Below are 24,826 nucleotides of genomic sequence, written 5' to 3' on the forward strand. Positions count from 1 at the left end.
AAAGTGAGAATAATGGAGCATGTGAAAGGCCCTGCCCCAATGAAAGCTACAATTATTACTAAGCAACGCGGTGGTTTAGTTATTGGAATACATACGTTTCTTAAGTGTTTTATATGCATAGAAAGGTAAAATATATACTACATACTAAGACAAACGTTTGACTAACTGACACTAAATAATACCGGATGAACTCGTACGTGACCCAGGGACTGCCTGTAAATGTTATATAAACACCCATTGGATTTCAGCTCTGATTTTCATGGTATTGTTACAGACAGTGTTCATAGTCTTTAAGCATGCATTCCCATGGTAGATTAGCAGGTAGTGTGATGCTATAATAGATAGAGGTGATGGAGTTTGGAGAGCTCTCTATGAGAAGTTTGAACGTCCTTGCCGTGAACCACATGGGTTTCTTCCAGTGCTCTGGTTTCCTCCCACATTCGCAAGATGTACTGGTTAGTAGGTTAATTGGTCATTGTAAGGCTAGGGTTAAATATATGGGTTGTTGCACAGTGTAGCTTGCAGGACTGGAAGAGACTGTTCTGCACTGTATCTCTAAACAAATAAATTAACTCCAGCTTCTGAAGATAGAGCACATATAGACAAATTATTAAGGAGTTGCTTTCTTTTAAAACAGACGGACGCTACCCTTTGCTGGGCCAGCCTTTGCAGTACAATACACCAATCCGTCCTCTTATCCAGGGACCACACATCGTCTCAACACAGCAGGTTAGTTTGAGTTTTGCCAAAAGTTACCATCTTCTGAGCTAAATCTTTGGGATTTCTACTCTGGAATTATTTGTATTTGATTTTGTTATGACAGTACTCAATTACTTCGGTTTTCTTTCATTTCCTCAATCTAATGGGACTGCAGCTTAAATGTGAAATCTATAATGAAACAGTATAATCGGCAGGTTTTAAGGATGTAATTTTTAAAACAAGTCTATCTTTACATGAGTCCTAAACAAAAAGCACAGAATTTAAAAACTTAACAACTTATTTATGGTGCTTGGTTTAGTTTTGGTCAGTTTTATCAGTAGGACTGATTTTTAGCATATTCTTTCTTAACTGGCACAGAAGATTGCAGAAACTCAAGCAACCTGGCTATAGGTTTTGTTTGTAGTATATTGTTCACTGTTGAAGTATTCCGAGTTACACAATACATAGTGATGCGTTTGTTTTGTCTATTTTTGGTTATGTTTTGTATTCACTTATTTTCTTGAAAATTTATTTTTTTATTTCTTTTTGGTTTAATGTTTTTGTGTTCAATCTTTCAGGGTCAGAATTTAAATAGACATGGAGGAAGAGGAAAGAAACAGACCAGGAAAGCAGCATCAACCGATCTTGGTGCAGGAGAGCCAGGTATGTAAATAAGTATAATCTGAAGAGATTCTGCGGATGCTTGAATTCTTGCACAACACATGTAAAATACTGGAGGAACCTAGCAAGCCAGGGAGCATCTATGAAAGGGAATACAGTTGACGTTTCAAGCCAACATCCTTCATCTGGACTGGAAAGGAAGGGGGTAGAAGCCAGATTAGGACTGTATGGGGGGGGGGGGGGGCAAAGAATACAAGCTGGCAGCTGATAGGTGAGACCAGGTGAGGAGGAAGGTGGTTGGATAGGGGGGCAGGGATGAAGTAAGAAGCTGGGAGGTGACAGGTGAAGAGCTGAAGGAATATGATTGGAGAGGAGAGTGGTCCATGGAAGAAAGGGAAGGAGAAAGGACACCAGAGGGAGGTGAGGGGAAGGGGTGAGAGGGAACCTGAATTGGGGAGTTGGTAAAGGGGGAGGAGGAAGAAATTGTCAGAAGTTGAGGACATCACTGTTCATGCCATCATATGATTTTTAAATAAGTGTGACACACAGAAAAGTATGTAAAGGGTTGCTGCTTTCTGCAAGCAGTTATATTAGTATTTACAGTATATAATCCATTTTGCCCCAGGATTCTGTGTCGGAATTTCTATGCTGTGCACAAATCATTCGTCATCTAAGGTTTCAATCTGTCCATTCATTTCCAGTAAATGCACCTCAATGTGGCACCAAATACTTCACTGATTTTTTTTTAAGATAGCTAAGATGTTGTGCTAAATATGTGATCCCTTACATTGGGTTCTGCTGTGAGAAAATATTTTTTTTTGTGAGCCTTATCCTTTCATTTTCTTACAGATCTCTGTTAAGTTGTCCCTCATAAGATTGTTGTGACATAGGAGTAGATCATTCAGCTTAGCAGAGATACACTCAGTTGCTGCTTCATTAGATTGAGAGCTGGAACCAGGTGTGGTCTTCTGCTTCAAGATTCAACATTTTCTGCACTCTTGAGATGCTTTTCTGCACACGACTATTGTAACGGGTGTTCATTGTCACCTTCCTGTCAGCTTGAGCCATTCTCCTCTGACGTCTCTTATGAACAAAGCATTTTTACCCACAAGACTGCCCGCTGAATGCCCTTTTTTTCACGCCACTCTCCGTAAACTCTTGGGACTGTTCTCTGAAAATCCCAGGTGATCAGTATTTTCCAAGATGCTCAAACAAACTCTTCTGACACCAATAATTATTGCACAGTCAAAGTCACTTAGATCACATTTCTTCCTCATACTGAAGTTTGGTCTGAACAGCAGCTGAACCTCTTGAGCATGCCTGCATGCTTTTGTGCATGAAGTTGCTGCCACATCATTGGCTGATGAGATATTTGCATTAACGAGTAGGTGTACATGTGTACTTAATAAAGCGGGCACTTACTGTATACTGTTCTGCTGCTTTCCATGAGTCGTGAAAATCCCACTCTGAATCAATTCTTGTTTTTTTAAATCCCTGATAGATCTGTTTTCCACTGGCCCAAAATGCAGGAAATACCAGCTTTTTGCTACTCCTTTTAATATAATAACTTTGTTGCAGCAACCCACCACCAACCTCGCCCCTCCCCCCACTGTATCTATTGCCTAAAATGTCAAATCTGTGCACATATTCTGACATGAACACTTTCCTTTATTTGCAAACTGCTAGCTTTTGTAAGTACAGTGGGTTCTGGTTAATTGGGGCACATTGGGACCTATTCATTTTTTCCCAATTAAGCAGCTGCCCCAATTAGCCAAAGTTTCATGGAAATAGTTAAGAAGGTATTAAAAGATAAACCTCTGTTTAACTGAATAACGAATTATGTATTTAAATGAAATACAGAAAAAAATGGAATAGTGGCAGTTTTACAACAGTTCTATAAAACCACGTGTAGTTCCTAAAATACATTGATGGAATAATTCATCCTGTGTACGCTGCCATGTTCTTCTGATTGACTGGATGAACAAAATCAGCACAGACACCCAGTGCAGATAACAGGTCTATTATGCCATCCATTGTTTTCTTTGAACCTGATAGTATTGTATGTTTGTAGCCAAGCAAATTGTTTGGCATGGAGCGATTTTTTTTAAATAGGCCTGTTGCGTTGACATTGAAGGCATCATCTCCATAAAATTTTCAAATGTTTTGTAGATTTCCATGTTTCTGCATTTACAGCATCAGCACTACCTTTCTCACCATGTGATTTCTTGAATTTAATATGGTGTCAATGTTTTTTTAACATTGGTCAAATGCACTCTGATTACAATAGAAAACCATTGACTGAGGCCCTCTTCAACGTCTGGGTCCCTATTTTCACACTTGAATTTTTGAAATGTTCCCTGTTGTCTCTCGCAATTAAGCCCATTCTTCTTGCAGTGTATCTTACAGATATATCAAGCATGAAATTGTCAATTTTAACACTCCAGTTATCTCTGCCAGCTGACAAAAAGTGGTGTTAGGCAGATGTCTTTTAATTTAAAAAAACAAAATGATCAAAAATCACTGCTTTTTGAATCAGTGTCCATTAGCCAAAATGAATAACATAACAGAATCACACACAATTCACACTATTTAAAAAGTGTTCACACTAAGCAGGTGTAGTGTTTAACTGCCTCACAAATGCACGCAACTAACGTTAGCTAGAAACTGTTCTACAAGTCTCACGTCCCAATTAAGCAGCATGGTGTCCTAAATAAAGGAAGCGAATCCCAGCTATTTTCTCGATTAGTTTTTGTTCCATAAGAGTTATCCCAAATAAATGGCTGTCCCAATTAACTGGAATCGGCTATATGTCCATTGCTTTGCTGCAGTTACTACTGTGCTTTAGTGATATTACCAATAAGAATGTTGATGTTTTTTTATTGTTGTACAGAACTGAATATTTTCCTGAAATCCAAAGAATTTAATCTAATAAACCAAACATTGAAACCTTCCCATGGAAATGAATCATTCTCTCTCCCAAATAAGTTTAATGGCCTAAACTGTAAGTGTTGGAAATTTGATATACAGCTTTTCTAATGCATCACTTGCACACTTCAATATATTCACCATTGATCTGTCTTAAAGTATTTATGGAGCTTTTCACAAAATTATTTGGTAACAAATTGGAACCGATAACTCTTGCATACAAATAAGTGTGTCCTAAGTGTGATTCAGACTTACTTTCATCCCCATGAAATATTTTCAAAGTTCACAAAATTATTGTAATATAATTAAGGGTTTGATTTTGGCAGTGGAGCAACCTTCCTGCATGAATCCTAATTTGGGTCAGGACCTATAGTTCTCATGATAATATATTGACCTGAATGATAAATTTCTGATCAATATAGATCTAGAGTCCAACAAATGCCCAGTACCAACCAAAGTCAAGTTTATTGTCAGATTAACGTGTGTGTGTGTGTGTGTGTATGTGTATATATATATAAAAATAAAAAAGGTGTTATGAAATACTTGTTTGAAACAGCATCTGAAACACATAACATTATATAAGCAATGTTCATAAGAAAAACACAAATTATACAGTTTTTACAAGCAAACACAATTAGAACAAAAATACAAAATATATCAGTAGTTGATCTATAAAAATGGGTGTATATTTTCACATTACAATATTATTCTCATTGCACGCAAAATGCTGGTGGAACACAGCAGGCCAGGCAGCATCTATAGGGAGAAGCGCTGTCGACGTTTTGGGCCGAGACCCTCCGTCAGGACTAACTGAAAGGAAGTGTGTCTTCCTTTCAGTTAGTCCTGACGAAGGGTCTCGGCCCAAAACGTCGACAGCGCTTCTCCTTATAGATGCTGTCTGGCCTGCTGTGTACCACCAGCGTTTTATGTGTTGTTTGAATTTCCAGCATCTGCAGATTTCCTTGTGTTTGATGATTCTCATTATATGTCATTAAGACTTTCCTTCATAGTCTTCCAGTAACTGTTCAGTTCCTGAACAACTTTCATTTTTTCTCTTTATCAATTCTGATCATTATCTTACCATTCATAATTTTCTTTATCTGTGTTTGTAAGTTAAATATTTGATTAACCTACTTCATCATTTCATTAAACCTGTTTAGCATTTTAGCATCATTGCATTGTAGGAAGTTATTTGTTTAAATCTAAATATATAATTTTCCAAATGCAAATAAACTTGGGGGCGGGGGTTTACAGTATAAAACTTGCTTTTTCACAGTTTATTTAGAGATAATGTGGACGGTAGGAAGGCAAGAATAGTAGCGGTTCCCTCTGCTTCCTGGACTGTCATTGAAATTCTACTGGATAAAATCCACAATAGAATAATAGCATAGCTAAAGTAAGCCTCTTCTGGTGACCATGCTGCATTTCAGTTTTTTTGATTTTTTAATGATTTAAATGGAGACTGTTTGGTCTTTCAAGTCTGTGCTGGCTGTCAGAGCATTCCATCAGTCCCTTTACCCCACTTCCCTGTAATTCTTTCTCCTATTCATCAACTCCCACTGATTGTCTATCCACCCACTGACCCTAGGGGTATTTTGAAGTAGCCGAATAATTCATAACCAATAATGTGTTCCTGATTTATTAATTAATGTTTCATGTTTGCTTTGCATTTAAGAGAACAAAGTTGTACAACTTGGTATCAACCAGTAATTGTTATGTCAAACTGCTAGCCCAGACATTGGACTGCAGGATGTAACATTATTATAATGTAATTTTGGCAAATCTTTTTGTTTCCAGAAATCAAATTTGAAATTATTGTTTTCTATTCTGCTTGTTGTTACCCCTGGATGTACTGTTATAACATGATTTGGTATAAGAAAGAAATGTTAACAAGTATAGAATTATTCTGCGTGGTATTTGTTTGCATAAATACTTGTCTTCTGGCTCTCTTGCAGTTGTCAGCAGAGTCTTGGAGGTGACTGACCTACCGGAGGGAATTAGTCGTACAGAAGCTGATAAGCTTTTAAACGAACTCTTTAAAGCTGGTGCTAAGATTCGATGGCTGCGAGATTCTCAGCCACATTGTGGTGGTGGTGATAGTAATGCAAACACAGAACACTCAAAACCTTCCAGTGACTTAGCATCCATGTACACAATCTTAGCAATGTTTCCTTCAAAACTGGCTGCTCAGAATGCGTTATTGAAACAAAATAACTCAAACAGATTTAAACTGAGATCAAGCAAGAAGCACTACGATTTTCACATTATGGAAAGGGCTAGTTCTCAGTAGTTTACACTGCACTGGACTTGCAGTTTCTTCCACTTATTTCCCTCTTCAATTGGACATGTATAATGGTTTCTGTTGACATATAGACTTCTGGAACGTGGTATTTTACAATATAACAATTGAAGAAAACCAGTGATCCACCCAAAAAAAGGTTGAGTTTCCTAATTTATGTTCACCGTTGTCACAACAAAGTATCTGAGCATATCACAAAGCTGTGTCTTTATATGGAGAATGCTGTAGAATCTCAGTACAAATTTTATAGCCCTTTTGTTTTATATTTGTGAATCTTGTATCCAATCCAGAGCTCCATTGTACAGCAACTGTTACATGAACACCGTCAGCCAGTAATTACTTGCTTTGACAGTTTCTACCCAGCACAATTTGGAGAAACCCAGGAAGTTTGTGGGAATGAAGTAGTTGTTATCTTTCTCAGCTGATCACCAGCGACCTACAAAGAAGAATGTGTGAAAACATTGCCTTTTGGATGCAGACTGAAGATTTTGCTGTTTGGCATCCTGGATCCAATGAGTTTTAATCTTAGTCTCCAGTACCCTATTTTAGGTCAACTTTATACTAATTGGGCTCCAGTTTACTGTGTGGACATTCCTCTTTTTGTTATGAAGCTCCAGATGCAATTTTTGTGTTTTTTTTTTAAATGCTGGACATTTGTTAGATGTTTGTGTTTTAAGTTCACCTAATATTAAGGATCACTGGACATCAACAGAATTGTTGCTTTATTGCCAAAACGAACCTTTCATTTTTTTTTTTTTGGTTGTGTATAAGTCCTGCCAGGCTGTACAATGTGTGCTGATGCAAGTTTATTTCCCCCTTTTTTCAGTTCTGAAAAAAATAAATGTTTACAAATACATACAAAACTCTTTGTAACTTATTTTGGTCGTATAAAGTTCTTGTCTGATGCTACTTGACTGCCATGAGATTTGATTGATTGTAAATTGAACTAATTGTAAATGTAATTTTCTTCAAATTATATAGTATTGGTTATTATGAAAAAGGAGCCGTTTTCCTATATTTAATGTTCTTTTAAAGCACTAGTTGTGTGTGTGATGTGATTAACTGTCGTGTAACAAAATGTTTCTCTGGTTTAGTTTAGCTGGTAATGTTGGCTAACAACAATAGAGGTAGAGGAATGATACAAGCTACAAATCTCTAGTGAAACTCAAATTTGCTAGGCAGGCACATGAGACAGAGAATTGGGCTACTTTGACCTTTCAAGTTCAGTTTAAAATTAAACCAGAAAGGTGAATAAAACTCATAGGAATGGGTGATGTTTATTGTCATGTGTAAATTACATTGATGCACAGATGCAATCGAAGGAAATAGTTTGCAGTTAGCTGCCTGCAAGGTTTCTATTTTGAAAGGATGTTTTAGGAGATGAAGTTCAGCTAAGTGTACCATGCAAAAGAAATGGACAAGATAAGAATGACTGGAAGAGGAATGAGTAATTGATTACACCAAGTGACAAGTTATCAGCTGTATGTTCACAATATCTCAAAAATTATTAATTCAATATTGTTTTAATTTAATTATTTGAAAATGTTGGAAATGTTCAACAAAAATAAATTCGGATACTCAAAATGTAAGACAAAAATGAATAGCACCAACCTAAATCAGAAAAAAGCTCTGGCAAAACTTGATTTTTGTTTACCTTTCTGCCTACCATTTTCTATTTACATAACTACTAGGTTAAGATTTTCATGCATAAGCTGTGAAGTGCACTTGTACATTTGATGAGACTGAAAAGAGATTAAGATTATTATACTAGTTTACAATCATTTGTAAATATTATAAATTCTTGTATTTTATATTTAAAAACATGATTTTCAGCTTTGTAATGATTTTCAGGGATTTGCTGATATGATTAGTCTTTAGTATATGTCATTATCTGAATCTGCAATCATTATTAATTATTCAAATATCCTCTATTTAGATTGACTGCTGCTAATTGGTATATTTGAATAAGGACAATCCTTCAATTTCAGTGCAGTGATAATGTCTTCCATACATTGAATTATAAAGGCAAACTTTATAATTTTTATAAAGGGGATTTCTATCAATTAAAAATATCAATTTTGGCAGTACCAGGTGACACATTGTTTCAGCCTCTTCTTCAGAGTGCTGGAAATCCCACTACGATTCTGACCATGGGCACTTTCTGTGGAATTTGTTTGTTCGCCCTGTGACTACATTGCTTTCCTCTGGGTAGTCCAGTTTCCTTCTGCATCCTAAAAAATATGAGTCATGTGTGAGTAGGTGAATTGCCTTCTGCATACTTGTTATTGTGTATAGGTGGTTGATACAATCTCAGCTGAGTTAACAATGTAGAGAGAATAAGATTCATGTAACATTAGTATAAATGGTTACGTGAATGGTCGGTGTGGATTCCGTGGACCTGTTTTCTTGCCATGTTTCTATGGAAAAAGTAGTTCCCTACATTCGGAATAGCAAACTTTATTCTGGACAGTCTTTCAGAACATAGAGCAGCACTTCACGGAAAAAGGCTCTGTGGCACACTATGTCTGTGTGGATTAAGATGCCAGTTTAATCCCATCTGCCTGCATCTGGTCTGTACCCCTCTAATTCTTGTCTGTTCGTGTCCATCTAAATATCTCTTGCTGTTACCACCTTTGCTGAAAGTGTATTCCAGGCAACTACTACTCTGTGTTTTTCCCCATAAACCTTAATTCCCCTGCCATGCAAAACTAATAACTTGTCAATTATTTGACTTTAAAATACTTAACAGGTGATTTGGGTAATAGATCACCTCGAACAGGGTTCAGGTTTACTGACATGGGTTTGATTGTCTCCATTCTGGAGAAGAAAGAGCAGCAGGAATATTAGTATATACTGCTGTTGACTTTTTTGCAACAATCAGGTAGGACATCATTTGGTAGTAGGTATTTCACCAATTGAACTTTGTGTTGTTTAGTTAGAGATGCCAAGATTGGGATAGATTCAATGATTTGAGGTATTTTTTCCCTCCCTGGAGAGAGTTGTATCATCTGTTTATTAATGTACCAAGCTTCTTTCTGATTGGGCTTTGCTAAACATATGCCACTAATTGTAACCCCAATCTGAGACATGAAACTCATTGTACTTATAAGCCATCAGTTTAACAACTACAGTTGAAATAGCCTTACAAAATATTTCTACCAATTTTTCTTTTAAGAAAGAGGAGCAATAGACAATTCAGCCCGCATGCTCTGCCAGTTAACAAAATCATAGTGAATCGTATGCATTAACAAGCTTTCCAGCCCTTTATTTATTTCCCCTGACTCATAATATTCAGATATCCATCAACTTTTGTTTTGAAAGCAATTATTTGTTGATCTTCAAAATTGCTTCAGGATAGAAAATAACAAGATTCATCACTCTGAGGGAAGAATTTTTTTTTCTGCTGCTCAGTGCTGGATGCATCAGGGTAAACTTAGCATATCAAGGGCTGGGCTGGTGAATTTATACTGCATTTCGTCTGCAGTCAGTGTACCCTCTTTCAGTTGGAGACAAAACTGCCCAATATTCCAGGTCTGGACAATCTCAATATTAATAAGGCAGTCATATACTCAGTCTGTAGTTTGAAAGGTCAACATTACCATGTGCCTTCCTAATTGCCTGTGCTGTAATTGCTTGTTAATGTTCAGTGAGTTGTGCATAAGAATCCTCTGATCCTTTTGAACATCACTATTTCCCAATCAGTTGAGTTTTAAAATGTACTTGCTATTTTTTGTGGTTTTTCAGTTGTGAATTTCGCACTTTTAACATGTTAGCTCCTTTGATTGTTGTAGTATTTATTTTCCCTTGCAACATTTTTATACACTCATTCACTCTTCCACTTAGTTTAAGTCCTTAGCAAATGTGTAGTTGGTTACACAGGCTAAAAATTAGCTGGAGCTTAACTATTCTAACATACATCAGTATTGAAAGATTTTTGGTAATTGCAACAATTCTGGTACACCAGCTGCCAAACTAAGAACCTATTTCCAGTGCCTTCTAAAAGTATTCAGCTCCACCCCCCCCCCCCCCCCACCCTATGTTCACGTAAATAAGTACATATTGCAACCAGGGATTTTGATCAATTTAACTGAGAATTTTTATTTGTGAATTGCATGCTGCTTTCTTAACAGAAAACAGGGAAAATTGTGAAGCATGAAAAGCTAAGTGTACAAAAACTGAAATGTCATTAGTTCAAAAGTATTCAACCTCTTTTGCCCAGTACTTAGTTGAACTACCTCTCACAGCTTTTTTTGTATGTCTCTATTAGCTTTGCGCAATGGGATGGAGCAAGATTTGCCCATTCCTCCTTGGAAAATTGCTCAAGCTGTGCTGGGTTAGTTGGGGAAAAGCAGTGGACAGCAATCTTGAAATCTTGCTAGAGATATTTGATTGGGTCAGGACTCTGACTGGACCAGTCAAGGATATCAGTTTTCTTCAGATGAAGCCACTCCACGTTGCTCTGGCAAGGTGTTGGGTTGTTGTCCTCCTGAAAGTTCTCAGTTTAAGCTTTCTGGCAAAAGCCATCAAATTTTTCTCCAGGATCTCTTCATATTTAGCAACATTCATTTCCACATCAAACCTGACTAGATTTCCAGTCCCTGCTGCTGAACAGCATCCCCATAACTTGATGCTTGTGTGTAGGTTTTTTCACCAAATTTAAACATGGGGGTACGCACATCATTTGGAAGCAAAATCAGAGGAAGCGGGGTGTTACAGTATGCACTAGATTTCCATTCTTCATTAAATTTCAGCATGAATTGCCTTGCTATTTTGCTTCCACACTCCTGTCACCTCAGCTGCAGAATATCATAGTTCAATATTTATTTAGCAAGTAGTTCAGTAAATAGAATTCTTAAATAAAAACAGTTTCAAACTGAAACATTAACTCTATTTCTCTTTCACAAGAGCTGATGCCTACTGAGTATTTTCAGCTCCATCAATATACAGACATTATTGAAATTCTAAGGTAAGCTCTAATACAATCATACTTCACTGTTGATCTTGGCTTTTCAGGGTCCCTGTAATCTCTAGGTCATAGACCATTATATGGAATGATGGGGCTGGTTTGAGGGACCACTACCTTTCTCTTGTGTTCTAGCGAATAAAAAGTTTCATATAAGTAGCACATTTGACAACTTCTGGATATGCAGAGTGCTTTGTAGCCAAATAGACACTGTCATCTGAATGTTTACATGTCATGTAATTATCAGCTTTGACTCCGAGTGTCCTCATTTCTGATCCACATGGTATGGGTTCAGTTCCCAATCCCAACAATGTGACTGTCAAATTTATTTTCGTGCGCTACTGCAGCACTGCATAATTATACATGAAATCTTTTGAAACTGATGCTCTGCGTTCTGCTTTGGATGTAAGATGTTCTGTTTCTTCATTCTGAAGAGTTGGGGGTATTTTTCATCATGGCCATGCTTATTCTCAAACAACATTAACAAATACTCATAACTACATTGATGTCATAATCACATTAATGACTGCAGGAGCTTGCTGTGCTGAAACTTCACAACACTGCACTTGGAATGTTGTGTGCTAAGAAAATAAGGATATGCTGGCTCAGCAGAGTCCAGAGGCAGTCCAAGAATGAAAAGCTTAACCTGAGCATTTGATGTCTCTGGACTTGTAGTTGAGGATGAATGTCAATCAAGTTGAAACATACAGGATGGTGAAAGGCATGGATAGAGTGGATGTGGACAGGATGTTTCCATTAATATAAGTGTTATAGGACTTGAGGGCACAACTTCAAAATGAAGGCTGACATGTGATGAAGAATTACTTTAACCATTTGATGGTGAAACTTAAGAAATACATTACCATGGAGTTGTGAAACCAAGTCATTGGGTGTATTTAAAGCAGAAATTGAAGGACTGATTGCTTGGGGTTAAAGGTGGGAGAATGGTATTGAAAAGATCAGCCATGATTTAATGATGGAACAGGCTTGATGTAACCTAATTCTGTTCCTATCTTGTGGCCTTATGACCTCACTTCAGTAGCTGCAAGTGTGAGCCAATGAAAAGTCCTGGAAGTTGCTATGTAAATGAAAGAAGATGCTGGTTAATGTTATTGTAATGCATTCAAAACAGTTGCCAATAGATGGTAAGTCTGCTCAAAAAGTTTGTCCTTTCCATTACTTTGAAACGTCATGGTATTTTTAATCCAACCCCTAACTTTCTGCATGAATATTAGTCATAAAATCTACTATCAGAATTAATATAACTTACTTTCGGACAAAGATGCAAAAGACATGCTAGAATATATTCCTTAAATATCTCGCAGTAAACCAAAACACTATAAATCAATTCAGTTTAATGTTTAATTGCCTTGCTTGATTTTCCTTGTCCTCTTCTGCTCCTTTATTAAATATTTAATCTTGTTTGGCATCAGTCATTTCCGTAGAACTCTACATACTAAGCATTTCAAAATACTTCATTTTGGTCTTTACAAAAATGAAAAAAATCCAATGCTAATTAGGTTGATAACAAAACATTTTAAATTTGAAAATATAAAATATTGTGACTTTTTTCTGTACCGTTATTTCTGATGGAAAGTCCCAGACCTAAAATACTAACTTTTTTTCTCTTTTCAGAAATGCTGCCTGAACTGGTGAATGAATGCTTCCAGTGTTTTCTGTTTTGTAGTTCAGATTTCCAGCATATGAAGTTCTTGTTTAATTTTTCAGTTTTGAACTGAACTTCTGCAATAAGCAGTTTCGGAAATCTTAAATTGGTGTGCCTTGTCAGTAATAAAGTTGCAAAGAAAGACCTTGCTTCCTTTCTATTGTTGTGGGTGACTGACAACAACTGTGTTCAAGTTCATGTTTGTTGTGTGAACGATGGGCACAGAGGCCTTGTTTCTTACATGACTGACAAGAAATTGTCTTCATAGATTGACATCTGTGTGTGCTCACTCCCCTCAGATAACTGATATATTACAGCATATATGCCTCAGGATGATTGACTAAAAAGCCTAGCTCCTTCAATTGATTAATAAATCGCAAACCTGTCTACCCAGAGTAATTTAAAGACTATTATTCTGTTACAACCAGGCACATATTTCCCCCTTTCAGTTTCCAAATGGACTTAAAATCGGTAGCACTTAATTTAACTCTTTTGTTTCCACAATGCCAAATCTCTCCTTTTTTTAAACATCTTCCTATGTTACCATTGAAAATGCAATAATACTTGATGTGCTATCCAATTGTACATGCAGTTGTGATGAGAGTAATCCTTGGTTACAAACACATTTTCCTATGTAACCCACTTTGCTGTGCTAGTCTCTGAACCCATGGATACGAGCTCACTATTCATTTTGTAATTTGTAGTCATTTTTCATGTATCGCTTTGTACTGCTGCCGCCAAACGTCAAGTTGCACAAACTATGTCAACGATAATAAACCTCATTCTAATTTTGATAACAATGATTTCCAATCTAGTTAATTGTGGTCATTGCTCTAAATGTGGTTTGGACCAAATGAAAAGTGTGATCGATTTGTGGAATGTGCCTATTCATTCTATTCACCCAAGCTCGATAATTTGATTTTCTTTTTTGATCTCACACTGCTGTAACCTACATCTCTTTTCCAACAAAATTTGGTGTCAGTTTAAAGAATAATATAGGCAGTCCCTGGGTTACACAAGTTTCCCCACTCATGAAAACTGTCATTCCAATAGATATGATTTCAACTGGACACAGAACAGCACAGCACAGGAATATGCCATTCGGTCCACAGTGCTGTGCTGAACCATAGAAAAACCACCCAAACACTAATCCCTCCTTCCTACACCACCTTCATATCCATCCATGTGCCTATCTGAATGTCTCTTAAAAGCCTCCAATGTAAATACACCGTACCAGGCAGTGCATTCCAGACATTCATGATGCTTGAGTAAAAAAAATCTTTTGGATCCCCTTTGAATCTAATCCTTCACTCCTTCAATGCATACCCTCTGGTATTAGACAGTTTAACACTCAGAAGCAGGTACTCCCTGCCTCTGGTAATCTTAAAAACCTTTATCAGATCTCCCCTTAGCCTCTGCTTTTCCAGAGAAAACAGCCCAAGATAATCCTGCCTCTTCTAATAGCACGTCCACTCTAATCCAGGCAGCATCCTGGTAATCAACTTCAGTACCCTCTCCAAAGTCTTAACAGTCTTTGGAAGTGAAGCAGAGTGTAGTGAGGCTATGGACAGTATACATATTGCACAATAAGAGGTGTTTGCTGTCTTGAGTCAAACTGGGGCGGATAAATCACCAAGGTGTTCCCTTGGACCCTGTGGGAGACTAGTACAGAAATTGCAGGGAATCTAGCAGAGATGTTTTAAACATCCTTAGCCACGAGTGAGGTGCCGGAGAATTGGAGGGTAGCTAATGTTGTTCCATTGTTTAAGAAAAGCTCTAAAATAAACCAAGAAATTATAGGGCAGTGAGCCTAACATCAGCAGTGGGAAAGTCATTGGACGGTATTCCCAGGGACCAGATGTGTGAGTATTTGGATAGACGGGAACTGATTAAGGATAGTCAACATGACTTTGTGTGTGGTTGGTTGTATGTAACCAATTAACAGAGGAATAAACTCTTTACAGGCTTGCATCTGGGTACAGGTATTGATTATAACTGTTTCAATGACAAACTCTGCCATCTTTATTCATCGTATATGCCAGGTAAGCACTAGATCTGATCTTATAAAGTTTTTGATAAAGTTACCAGGAAAGTTGATGAAGGTGAAGTAGTGGATGTTGTCTACCTGCTTTTTAGCAAGGCCTTTGACAAGGTCCTGTATTGGAGGTTGGTCAAGAAGGTTCAATCGCTTTGCATTCAAGATGAGGTTGTGATACAACCAGTCAAAGTACATTCAACCAGATGTCTAAGAGGCTTGTCAACATTTTAGATGTTATGCCGTATCTTCTAAAGTAGAGGTGCTGCTGTGCTTTCTTCATAATTGCACTTAGATGCTGGGCCAAGGGCAGGTCCTCTGAAATGATAACACGGAGGATTTTAAAGTTACTTACCCTCTCCACCTTTGACCCCTGCATGACCTCCATTTTCCTCAAGTCAATATTATCAGTTCCTTGGTCTTGCTGACACAGGTTTGGCATCACTCAGCCAGATTTTCCATCTCTTTCCTTTATGTGGATTTGTCACCATCTTTGGCCAAGGGCAGTGATACTGTCAGCAAACTTGAACCAGGATCAGAATATATGTAAAGTACTGTAGTACACAAATAGGAAATAAAAGGTAGTGAGGTAGTGTCCTTGAAGGTGTCCTGGATACTCAGGAGGCTAGTGCCCATGATGGAGCTAATTTTACAACTCTCTGCAGCTTGCTTCAATCCTGTGCAGTAACCCTCACCCCCTCCCACCCAGTTAGAATGTTCTCCATGTAACATCTGTAGAAATCTGTGGTGTTTTTCATGACGAAGTAAATCTCCTCAAACTCCTAATGAAATACAGCAGCTGTCTTGCCTTCTTTATAGCTGCACCAATATGTTGGGTCCAGAGATAATGACACCCAGGAACTTGTTCAATCCCTCTCCACTTCTGATCCCTCTATGAGGACTGGTGTGTGTTTCCTTGTCTTAACCCTTACCGAAGTCCACAATCGGTTCTTTACTCATACTAAATTTGAGTGCAAGGTTGCTACTGCGACACCATTCAACTAGCTGATATATCTTGCTCCTGTACGACACAGGTCATTGCCTCATGAGACAATATCCTGTACAAGATACGGCATTGGAGCTGTGCTTAGCCATACAGTCATAAGTGTAAAGCGAGTAGAACAGGGTGCTAAGCACTCAGCCTTGTGGTGTACCTGGGCTGACAGAGATATGAAGGAGATAATCCTGACCAGAGACTGCAAGTGAGGAAATAGATGGGTATTGAAGCCAAGGCCTTGGAGTTTACTGATTAGTTTTAAAGGAGCGATCATATTGAACTGCAGTTGATTAACAGCATCTTTGCTGTCCAGATGTTCTAGGGTTGAATGAAGAGCCAATGAAATTGCATCTGTTGTGGATCCGCTTTGCCGGTAGTAAATTGGAGCAGATCTCAGTCGCTTCTCAGGCGGGAGTTGATGTGTTTCATCACCAACCTCTCAAAAAGACTGTTTATCACTGTTCGATGTATTGTAAATGCTACAGACAATAAATATTGAGACATGTTACCACATTCTTAAGGACCAGTATGATTGAGGCCTGCTTAAAACCATTTGATAAGCACGGGTCTTTGGTATCCCACCAGGGCCAGGTGCTTTCTGTGGGTTCACCCTCCTGAAGGATGCCCCCGCGTCGAGCTCACACACTGAAATCCCAGGGTCATCAAGAGCTGTGGGAGTTAGTGAAGGTTCCTCCAAGTTTTCAAGGTCAGAGCGAATATAGAAGGCATTGAGCTCATTTGGAGCGGAGCCTTTTTGTCACCTCTGTTGCTTGGCTTCACTGTGAAAGATGTATTAGCATTCAAGCCCTGCCGCAGAAGACAGCATCCTTCATTGATTCAGGTTTATACCGGAATTTCCCCTTCGCCCGTGAGATGGCTTTCCCCAGATCATATCTGGACATCTTGTGTCTTGCCTTGTTGTCAGACCTGAATGCCTCTGATTTTCCCTTTAGCAGGTTGTAGATCTCCTGGTTCATCCAGCGCTTCTGGTTGTGGAAGACTGAATGATTCTGTGGGGAAACAAACACTCGTCTACTACGACTGTCCGTGACATCTGCGGTGTATTCATCCAGACCCACTGATGAATCTTCAGTCCAAAGCAGCCCGTAGCCGCTGCCCAGCCTCCCGCGACCAACACTTCGTTGTCCTTGTATCTGGGGAAGAGCGATACACACAAATCGCTGGAGGAACTCAGCAGGTCAGGCAGTATCTGTGGAGGGATAGAGAGAGGCGGTCGATGGGCTCTCCACAAATGCTGCCTGGCTCATTGATCTCCAGCACCTCGAAAGTTGCTCCAGATTCCAGCTTCGGTAGTTTGTTGTGCCTCACTTGTGATTGACCGCAAAGAAAGCGCTCCTCCCTCTGGTGATTGATAGACGGGGATACCGACCTACCGCTGTTCGGGAAGGTTCAGTGGACACGCCTCCTTCGGGTGATTGACGGCCCCGAGGGCCAGTCTGACTGGCGTAATATCAGCGACGAGTCATTGCTTTTGTAAACGGGAGAAGGGCTTGGAGGTGGAGAAAATACTCGGTTGTGTTTGGTTTATGTGAAGAAGCTGCGAGAGTGTCAGGAGAATGCGCTGGTTTGAAGGCACCATTCCTGCTGCCATCGCTTTCGCTAAACAAAACAACGCGGTTTTCATAGTGTTTATTACAGGTATGGCAGTGGGCCGAGCTCGGGCAGGTGGGCTGCGGCCTAGCCGGAAGGAAGCCTTGTCATTCCGGCTTGAGGCTGTCTTTTGGAGTGGGAGCTGGGCTCCGACACGTCATCTCTTTGCATTCTGTTGAATTGTGTACCCCATCAGTTCGAACAGGATTTTATTTAAAAGCACATGCGTAGCAGCCAACTGCTGACGGGGGAAAATGCGGCATTGGGGCATCCCAAAGAGGTCTTCTAATTTGTTGCCATTTTGATTAGTGAAACTGTGATTTTTGTCTCGGATATTGATTCTGTTTCCAAATATGCTGGGTGATGTATCAAAATATAAACGCACCAATCCCCAGCAAACGTCAAAAGATGGAAGTCTTTCATTATTATGCTGTCCGCAAACAGTGCAACGATGCACTTGTGTTTATTTGCATTACCACGTCAGGCCACAGGTGAAATTAAAGTTTGCTAAGTTCTCGCTTGTTTCGAAGGTAGTTGCTCTCTCTCCAACCTCGCATGGAAGCAACATTATATTTCTCTCTGGGCCTTTCAGAAAAGGGGTTGATATTGGATAACTTAGGGTGCAAAGCTATTTGCTGGCATACGTGGATTAAAGATCCCACTGTAAAAGAAAATCATCTTGACTCGAGGCAGTAATAGCTTTCAAGATGACAGTTGTTTGCTGCGATGTTATAAATGCGGAACGTGAATCCACATATAAATTGTGATTATGGACCTATTGGTTAGAATGATAGTCTTTTGTCCTGATCTTTTCATCTTCACCGAGCATTTTAGTAAAAAAATTGTATTTTAGCAGATTCTTCTATACTTTTTTAAATTAGCATAATAGGTCCAAGTAAATATCGTTTTGTTTCTGTGTGTGTGATGTATCATTGTGATTAAAGTCCAGGGTTTGTGAGCTTTGTAAAACAACTATTTAGTTTGCAGCTTGTGTGAATAAGGAAAAAAAAACAAGTTCATTTGCTGAGGTCTGCACAGTCCCTGGGTCTCAAAAAATTTTGGTGACAAAACTAAATGGAATTTTGTTCTATGGGTAAAAAATAAAAAGAGAAGCTTGTTAGAAGCATTTATTTGTAAAATGAAGGCTGGATAGACTCAGTTTAGCAATCCACATGGTCATATCAGCAGTCAAGGCTGATGCATGGAAGGTTGCCACTTGGATGAAGTAGCAGAAAATCCTGTGCTTTGGAAATTAGAAGCAGGAGCACTTCATTCAAAACCAGTGTTGATGTTTGACTCAATATTTTATTCACTCATGATCAAAGGAGTTGTTTTAACCCATGCTTAATTGTGCTGGAGCTATGTAATGTTTTTAAATGGCCGTTAACTGCACTACATCACAATGGACATTGAGGTATATAAAAGCCAGATCAGATAGTAAACTGGATGCATTTTTAGAACATTTTTATCATCTCATGGTTACCAGTTTTGGTATTCAGATATCAGGTTATTTATTTAATTAACTGAAGTTACATTTCCACATTAGCCATATAACATACATAACATATAACAATCACAGCACGGAAACAGGCCAACTCGGCCCTCCTAGTCTGTGCTGAACTCTTAATCTCACCTAGTCCCACCTACCCGCACTCAGTCCATAACCCTCCACTCCTTTCCTGTCCATATACCTATCCAATTTTACCTTAAATGACACAACTGAACTGGCCTCTACTACTTCTACAGGAAGCTCATTCCACACAGCTATCACTCTGAGTAAAGAAATACCCCCTCGTGTTTCCCTTAAACTTCTGCCCCCTAACTGTCAAATCATGTCCTCTCGTTTGAATCTCCCCTACTCTCAATGGAAACAGCCTATTCAAGTCAACTCTATCTATCCCTCTCAAAATTTTAAATCCCCCCTCAACCTTCTACGCTCCAATGATTTAGCCATGGTTATGAACTGTTGGCTAAATCATCATTCCAGATGTATGGTTATTCAAGATTGTTTAACGTAATTTCCTGTAGGTGTAAGGAGAAAAAAGAAGTTGTTACTTTGGATCTGATGCAGCACAAAAATCACAGAAAATAAAGACAAAATATAAATACATAAGATAGCTTCTATACATAGATTATATGTCCATAAAGTGACACTAGATTGTATATAAGGTGACTGACAGGAAATAATAAAGTAGTGTTGGAGTTAGTGGGTGGAAATATTGATCAGCCTTACTGCTTGGGGAAAAGAAATGTTTTTGAGTCTAGTGGTCCTGGCTTGGATGCTACATAGCCTCCTCCCTGATGGGAATGGGGCAAATGAGCAAGGTGTGTAGGATCAGTCATGAGGTTACTGGCCCTTTTTGCCGCCCTTTTATACATATGTCCTTGATGGTGGGTAGGCTGGTGCCAGTGATGCATTGGGCAGTTTTGAATACTCTTTATAGAGCCTTACTGTCTACCATAGTGCAGTTTGTCAAGACACTATCCGCTATTATCTGCAGAATGATGTGAGTGTAGGTGTCTTACCTCCAGCTCCATTCAGTCTCCTAGGAAAATAGAGGTGTGGTGAGCTCTCGTGACTGTGTAGTCTGTATTCTGGGACCACGAGAGGTTTTCTGTGATGTGCACTCCCAGGAGCTTGAAACAGCTTACAGATTCCGATGCTGTGAAGAGTGATGTGAGTGGTGCAGATTCTCCTGCAGTCGCTAACTTTCGCCTTTGTCTTTTTGACACCGAGGAAGAGGTTTTCTGGTTGGCACCAGAAAACAGAAAACTCGAGCTCTTTCACTTCCTCTCTGTCTCATTGTTGTTGGTGATGAGTCCCACCACAGTTGTGTCATCACTGAACTTGACAATGTGATTACTTTGTTGTTTGGCCGTGCAGCCTGAGTGAGTGGAGTATACAGCAATGGCTCAGCACACAGCCTTGGGGGGTGGGGGGGGGCAACTGTGTTGAGGATGATGGGAGGGAGGAGTGGTTGTGCATCCTGATTTTCTGAGGTCTATTGGTTAGGAAGTCCATAAGTGCCATTATCAGCCATTTAAAGTACATGATGATTAACGTCCATGCCACTGGGTAGTAGTCAGTCAGTTCTGAAGGTGTAGATATTCTTTGGCACAGGGACTGGGAGTTCTCGGCCATGGGATGTTGTCTGGCCCAGCCACCTAATTGGGATTGACCTTCTGCAGAGTCCTTCTTATGTCTGCTGCTGTTAAAGGCATGTTGCGAGATTAATAATTCACTCTTGCTGTACTCCACTTGCTCACATTCACCCCATATTGTTTAATAATTTTGACTTAAAAACAGACTATCATTTATGGATTTAAAGCATACCTTTGACCCAGTATCACTTGCTGCTTGCAAAGTATCCAGTAATTTCTGCTATCGTTTCGGTGTAGGAGTGCTACTGATGTCCTTTGTAATTGAACAGCAAAATACTGTAGGTGGAAATGCAGGATATAATGTTGGAAATACTCAGTAAGTTGAGCAGCTTTTATGAAGAATGGAATGAATAAGCACTTCAAATTGACTTTGTATTGGGACTCTGAAGTACTAAAGGTTTTGGTGTTGGAACTACTTACAGTTCAACAGATGTGATCTAACCAGAACTTTCTGCAGCAGTAGCATCAATTCTTTTTCCATTAGTTTCAATTTTATTTTGTGTACTATTAACCCTAATTCATGTCTCTGTCTTCTGTGGACTTGCGCTGTTGGCAACTTGTCAACATTTTGTGTCTGACGGGGGTGTCATCATGTTTTGTTCACATTGATACCTTCCATATTTTACTCTTGCTGAATCTGTTTATCTCTTGTATGTAGAGCATATTATGCTCATGATGCCATTGAGAGACTTGCATGTCTTTTTTTATCTCAGCATCCACATATCTGATAAATACAGTTAATATTTGTGTTTTCATTTCAAGTCACGTTTTCCTGGGATTCAGATATCTGCCACTTCTCCCAATAATAATCTATTGTCTGGAAATAATTCGAAAGATGTGTAGCTCAGGTGGGATGGTTGAGTTGAGTTGTTCTCCAATCATGGCAACTTGAAAACATTTCATCACCATGCAAGGAGACATGGTTAGTGTACAGTTAAAAGTAGTATATTCTCCGAATGCTTGGCCTGTATATATTTTTCAATCAGCTGATTGGATATCAGTTTGAAAACTCAATTGTGATGTGGGGAGGAAATTTCTTTGCTGATTGGATGTGTGGTAAATATGCATGTGGTCTGAAATTTTGCCTGTATCAGCTCATAAATAAACTCAAGGTCTAAGTGTTTGTTTATAGAATTGTTCACAGAAAACCATACTTTTAGGAGTTCTCTTGCTTGCCGAGTGTTCACTCGCTGGTCCTCTCGATCTTCATGACTGTCCCTGGTCTCTACCCAGGAAGATCGAGAAGGGCACAGATTTGACTGGGCATCAGTGAAAGTCATGATGCAAGAGAATATAAGCGTGGTTTTCCGCGAACAATTCTGTAAACAAGCGTGTAGATTTCAGCTTCGAGTGAAATTTCATGTATCATCTGGAAATCGATGCAAATCACATTTCCACAATTACACTTTAGCTATCGCTGAAGTGCATCAGGTGCGATCACCTGTGCTGCACCCAATAATCTAACATTTAACAACTTGAAAGAAATTCTAAGATTTCAATATTGTTGAAGTATTGGCATGGTTAACATGGTTCTCGGATACAAATCCCATCGTGACTTAAGTTCTTAAAACTTTGGACAGATTAAATTGGGTAGACTAGTTAGAAAATATTAACATTGTGAAGCCCACAACTAAAGTTGTAAAAATAAATAGGAATTTGACCTTTTAGGTATTTCTTAATTAAATATGTGATGTTTTGTTTGGAACCAAAAACAAGAGCTGGAATTGACCGTTGAATCCTTATGCCTTCTCCAGCATTCAGCACCATTATAACTGATCATCAACTTCTGTCTGTTTATACCTTCTCCCCTCCCTTTAACAACACAAATAAACAATATATCTGACTTCATTATATTTAGTAACCTGGACACCACTGCTTTCTGTGATTTGTCGCCCTCTATGTGAAGACATCTCCCTTGATTTTTAGTTCTAAATGACACACTTTATATGCTGAAGAAATAACCCCTGGTTTGGGCTTCTTCCTCTGTCTAGTTAAATTAATCAGTTAGAATGGTACAGGTTTCTTTAAAATCCCTCTTGCTCTTTTGTACTCTATTGACACTAATTGTCTTCACCTGTTCAACCAGCCATTCCAGTCTGGTAACTCTGTGGTAATGGCAATAGTGTCCTTCCTCAGGGAAACCAACTCTGGATAAGGCCTCACTAAGGTCCCTGTATGGCTACAACAAGGCATCTTTGCTTCTGTATTCAGATTCTTTTAGAACAAAACTAACATTTATTTTCTTTCGTCACCACTTGCTGTACTTAAAAGCTTGCTTTCAGTAGTGTGTGTACAGTAACATCAATGTCCTTGTCAATTTATGCCTATTCAAATAATATTTCTATTTAGTTCCAAGATGTTCATATTTATCTGCATCAATCTATACCTACCATGCAGTTATCTACTCAACCAACTTGTTTAAATCACATTGGAGCCTCATTGCAAATATTTCATAGGTCACACTGCCTCCTATCCCTTTCTTCCTCACCCCTCACCCCCTCAGTGTGGTTTGACTGCACTTAATTCCATCACCTTGATTATTAATAACCATTTTGAATCCTGCCCTGCTAACGATTGTATCCTTCCAGAAAACAGTTATGGCTATTTCTTTAGTTTTCTACCTGTCAACAATGTTCAGTTCATCTCCATACATTACTTCTAATCTGTGTTTTAACGAGTAATGTTAGATGTTATCAAAAATCTACAAGTCTCTGAATACCACATCCACTGGTACTCCTTTATCAGCAGGTACTTCTTCAAATTGCATTAGATTTGTTAGACTTTGATTGCTCCTTAAAATGTTTCTTTAATTTGCCTCTTGACCTGTATTAAACCAGCTTGAAAAACATTTTGTTTTAAAGTTTTGAAAAGCTAAAACAAAGAATAGGTCTCCTTTCTGTACTTAATAGAGATTGAGAAATAAATGGTGGTGGTACTTAACTTTCCTAGGGAACATCCTGAAAGTAATCAACAATTGTAATAACTTTCTCCCCTGACAAAACAGCCAGATGATCTCCCTGTGTAACCACAAGGCAGCTCTGCATTGCTTTGTCTTGACAAAATCCAAATGATTATGGTATTAGGTCATAGATCAGTTTATAAATGGCTGTACACACTCAAGAAGCAGAATTGCCTACTTGTTCATATGTTACTGTGCATCTTCAGTTTAATGTGCTAGACTTAAAGGAATGCAAAGTATAGTCTGTTTTCTGTTGAAGATGTTATTAATAAAGTGGCTTGTAATCGTTTGGCTCCAGAATATTTGTTTAAAGATTAGCTTTGTCACATGCACATCGGACAGATAGTGAAATGCGTTGTTTGTGTCAATGACCATTACAGTCCAGGGATGTGCTGGGGGCGGCCCACAGGTGTCATGTTTCCAGCAGCAACGTAGTATGCCCACATTGTACAAACCCAAATCCATATGTCTTTGGAATGCGGGAGGATTCGGAACACCCAGAGCATGCCCACGCGGTTATGGAGAGAAAGTACATGCTCCTTAAAGGACACCAATGGGAATTGGAACTGGGGTAAAGCATTATGCTCACTGTTACAGTGCACAGGTCAATTTGAAAGGCTTTTCGTCCCTTCTGTTTATGGTTGCGCCACCAAGCCAGTTATGGAGGCACAGTATATTTAGAGAGGTGTTATGGTGGTGCAGCAGTTAGCATTTCAGATCCAAGTATCCACGTTCAGCCATGCCTGATGTCTAGAGAAACATAGAAAACCTACAACACAATGCAAGCCCTTTGGCCCACAAAGCATGTCCTTACCTTAGAAATACCTAGGCTTAGCCTTAGCCCTCTGTTTTTCTAAGCGCCATTTACCTATCCAGGAATCTCTTAAAA

At 38.9% G+C, this 24,826-nt stretch overlaps 2 protein-coding genes across 16 annotated transcripts in view; both read left to right on the forward strand.

Moving 5' to 3' along the window:
- Positions 1–7,521, forward strand: part of LOC132394280 (R3H domain-containing protein 1-like) — a 153,393-nt gene extending 145,872 nt beyond the window's left edge. For 5 of the 15 annotated variants that reach the window (XM_059970214.1, XM_059970213.1, XM_059970225.1 and 2 more), the window contains 4 exons: positions 638–729; positions 1,278–1,362; positions 4,211–4,321; positions 6,201–7,520. In XM_059970214.1, the coding sequence (XP_059826197.1) occupies positions 638–729; positions 1,278–1,362; positions 4,211–4,321; positions 6,201–6,535 (623 nt within the window). In that variant the 3' untranslated portion in view covers positions 6,536–7,520. Of the gene's footprint in view, positions 1–637; positions 730–1,277; positions 1,363–4,210; positions 4,322–6,200 lie in introns of all 15 variants that reach the window. The other 10 variants (XM_059970217.1, XM_059970218.1, XM_059970219.1 and 7 more) reach the window with 10 other exon arrangements.
- A 10,142-nt stretch (positions 7,522–17,663) lies between these two features.
- The window catches only part of ubxn4 (UBX domain protein 4), a 47,840-nt gene continuing 40,677 nt past the window's right edge, over positions 17,664–24,826 (forward strand). The window contains exon 1 of the mRNA XM_059970230.1: positions 17,664–17,864. Within this exon, the coding sequence (XP_059826213.1) occupies positions 17,783–17,864 (82 nt within the window). The 5' untranslated portion in view covers positions 17,664–17,782. The remainder of the gene's footprint in view (positions 17,865–24,826) is intronic.

This window comes from Hypanus sabinus, chromosome 5, assembly GCF_030144855.1.
Source record: "Hypanus sabinus isolate sHypSab1 chromosome 5, sHypSab1.hap1, whole genome shotgun sequence".
In the NCBI taxonomy this organism is placed as follows: Eukaryota; Metazoa; Chordata; class Chondrichthyes; order Myliobatiformes; family Dasyatidae; genus Hypanus; species Hypanus sabinus.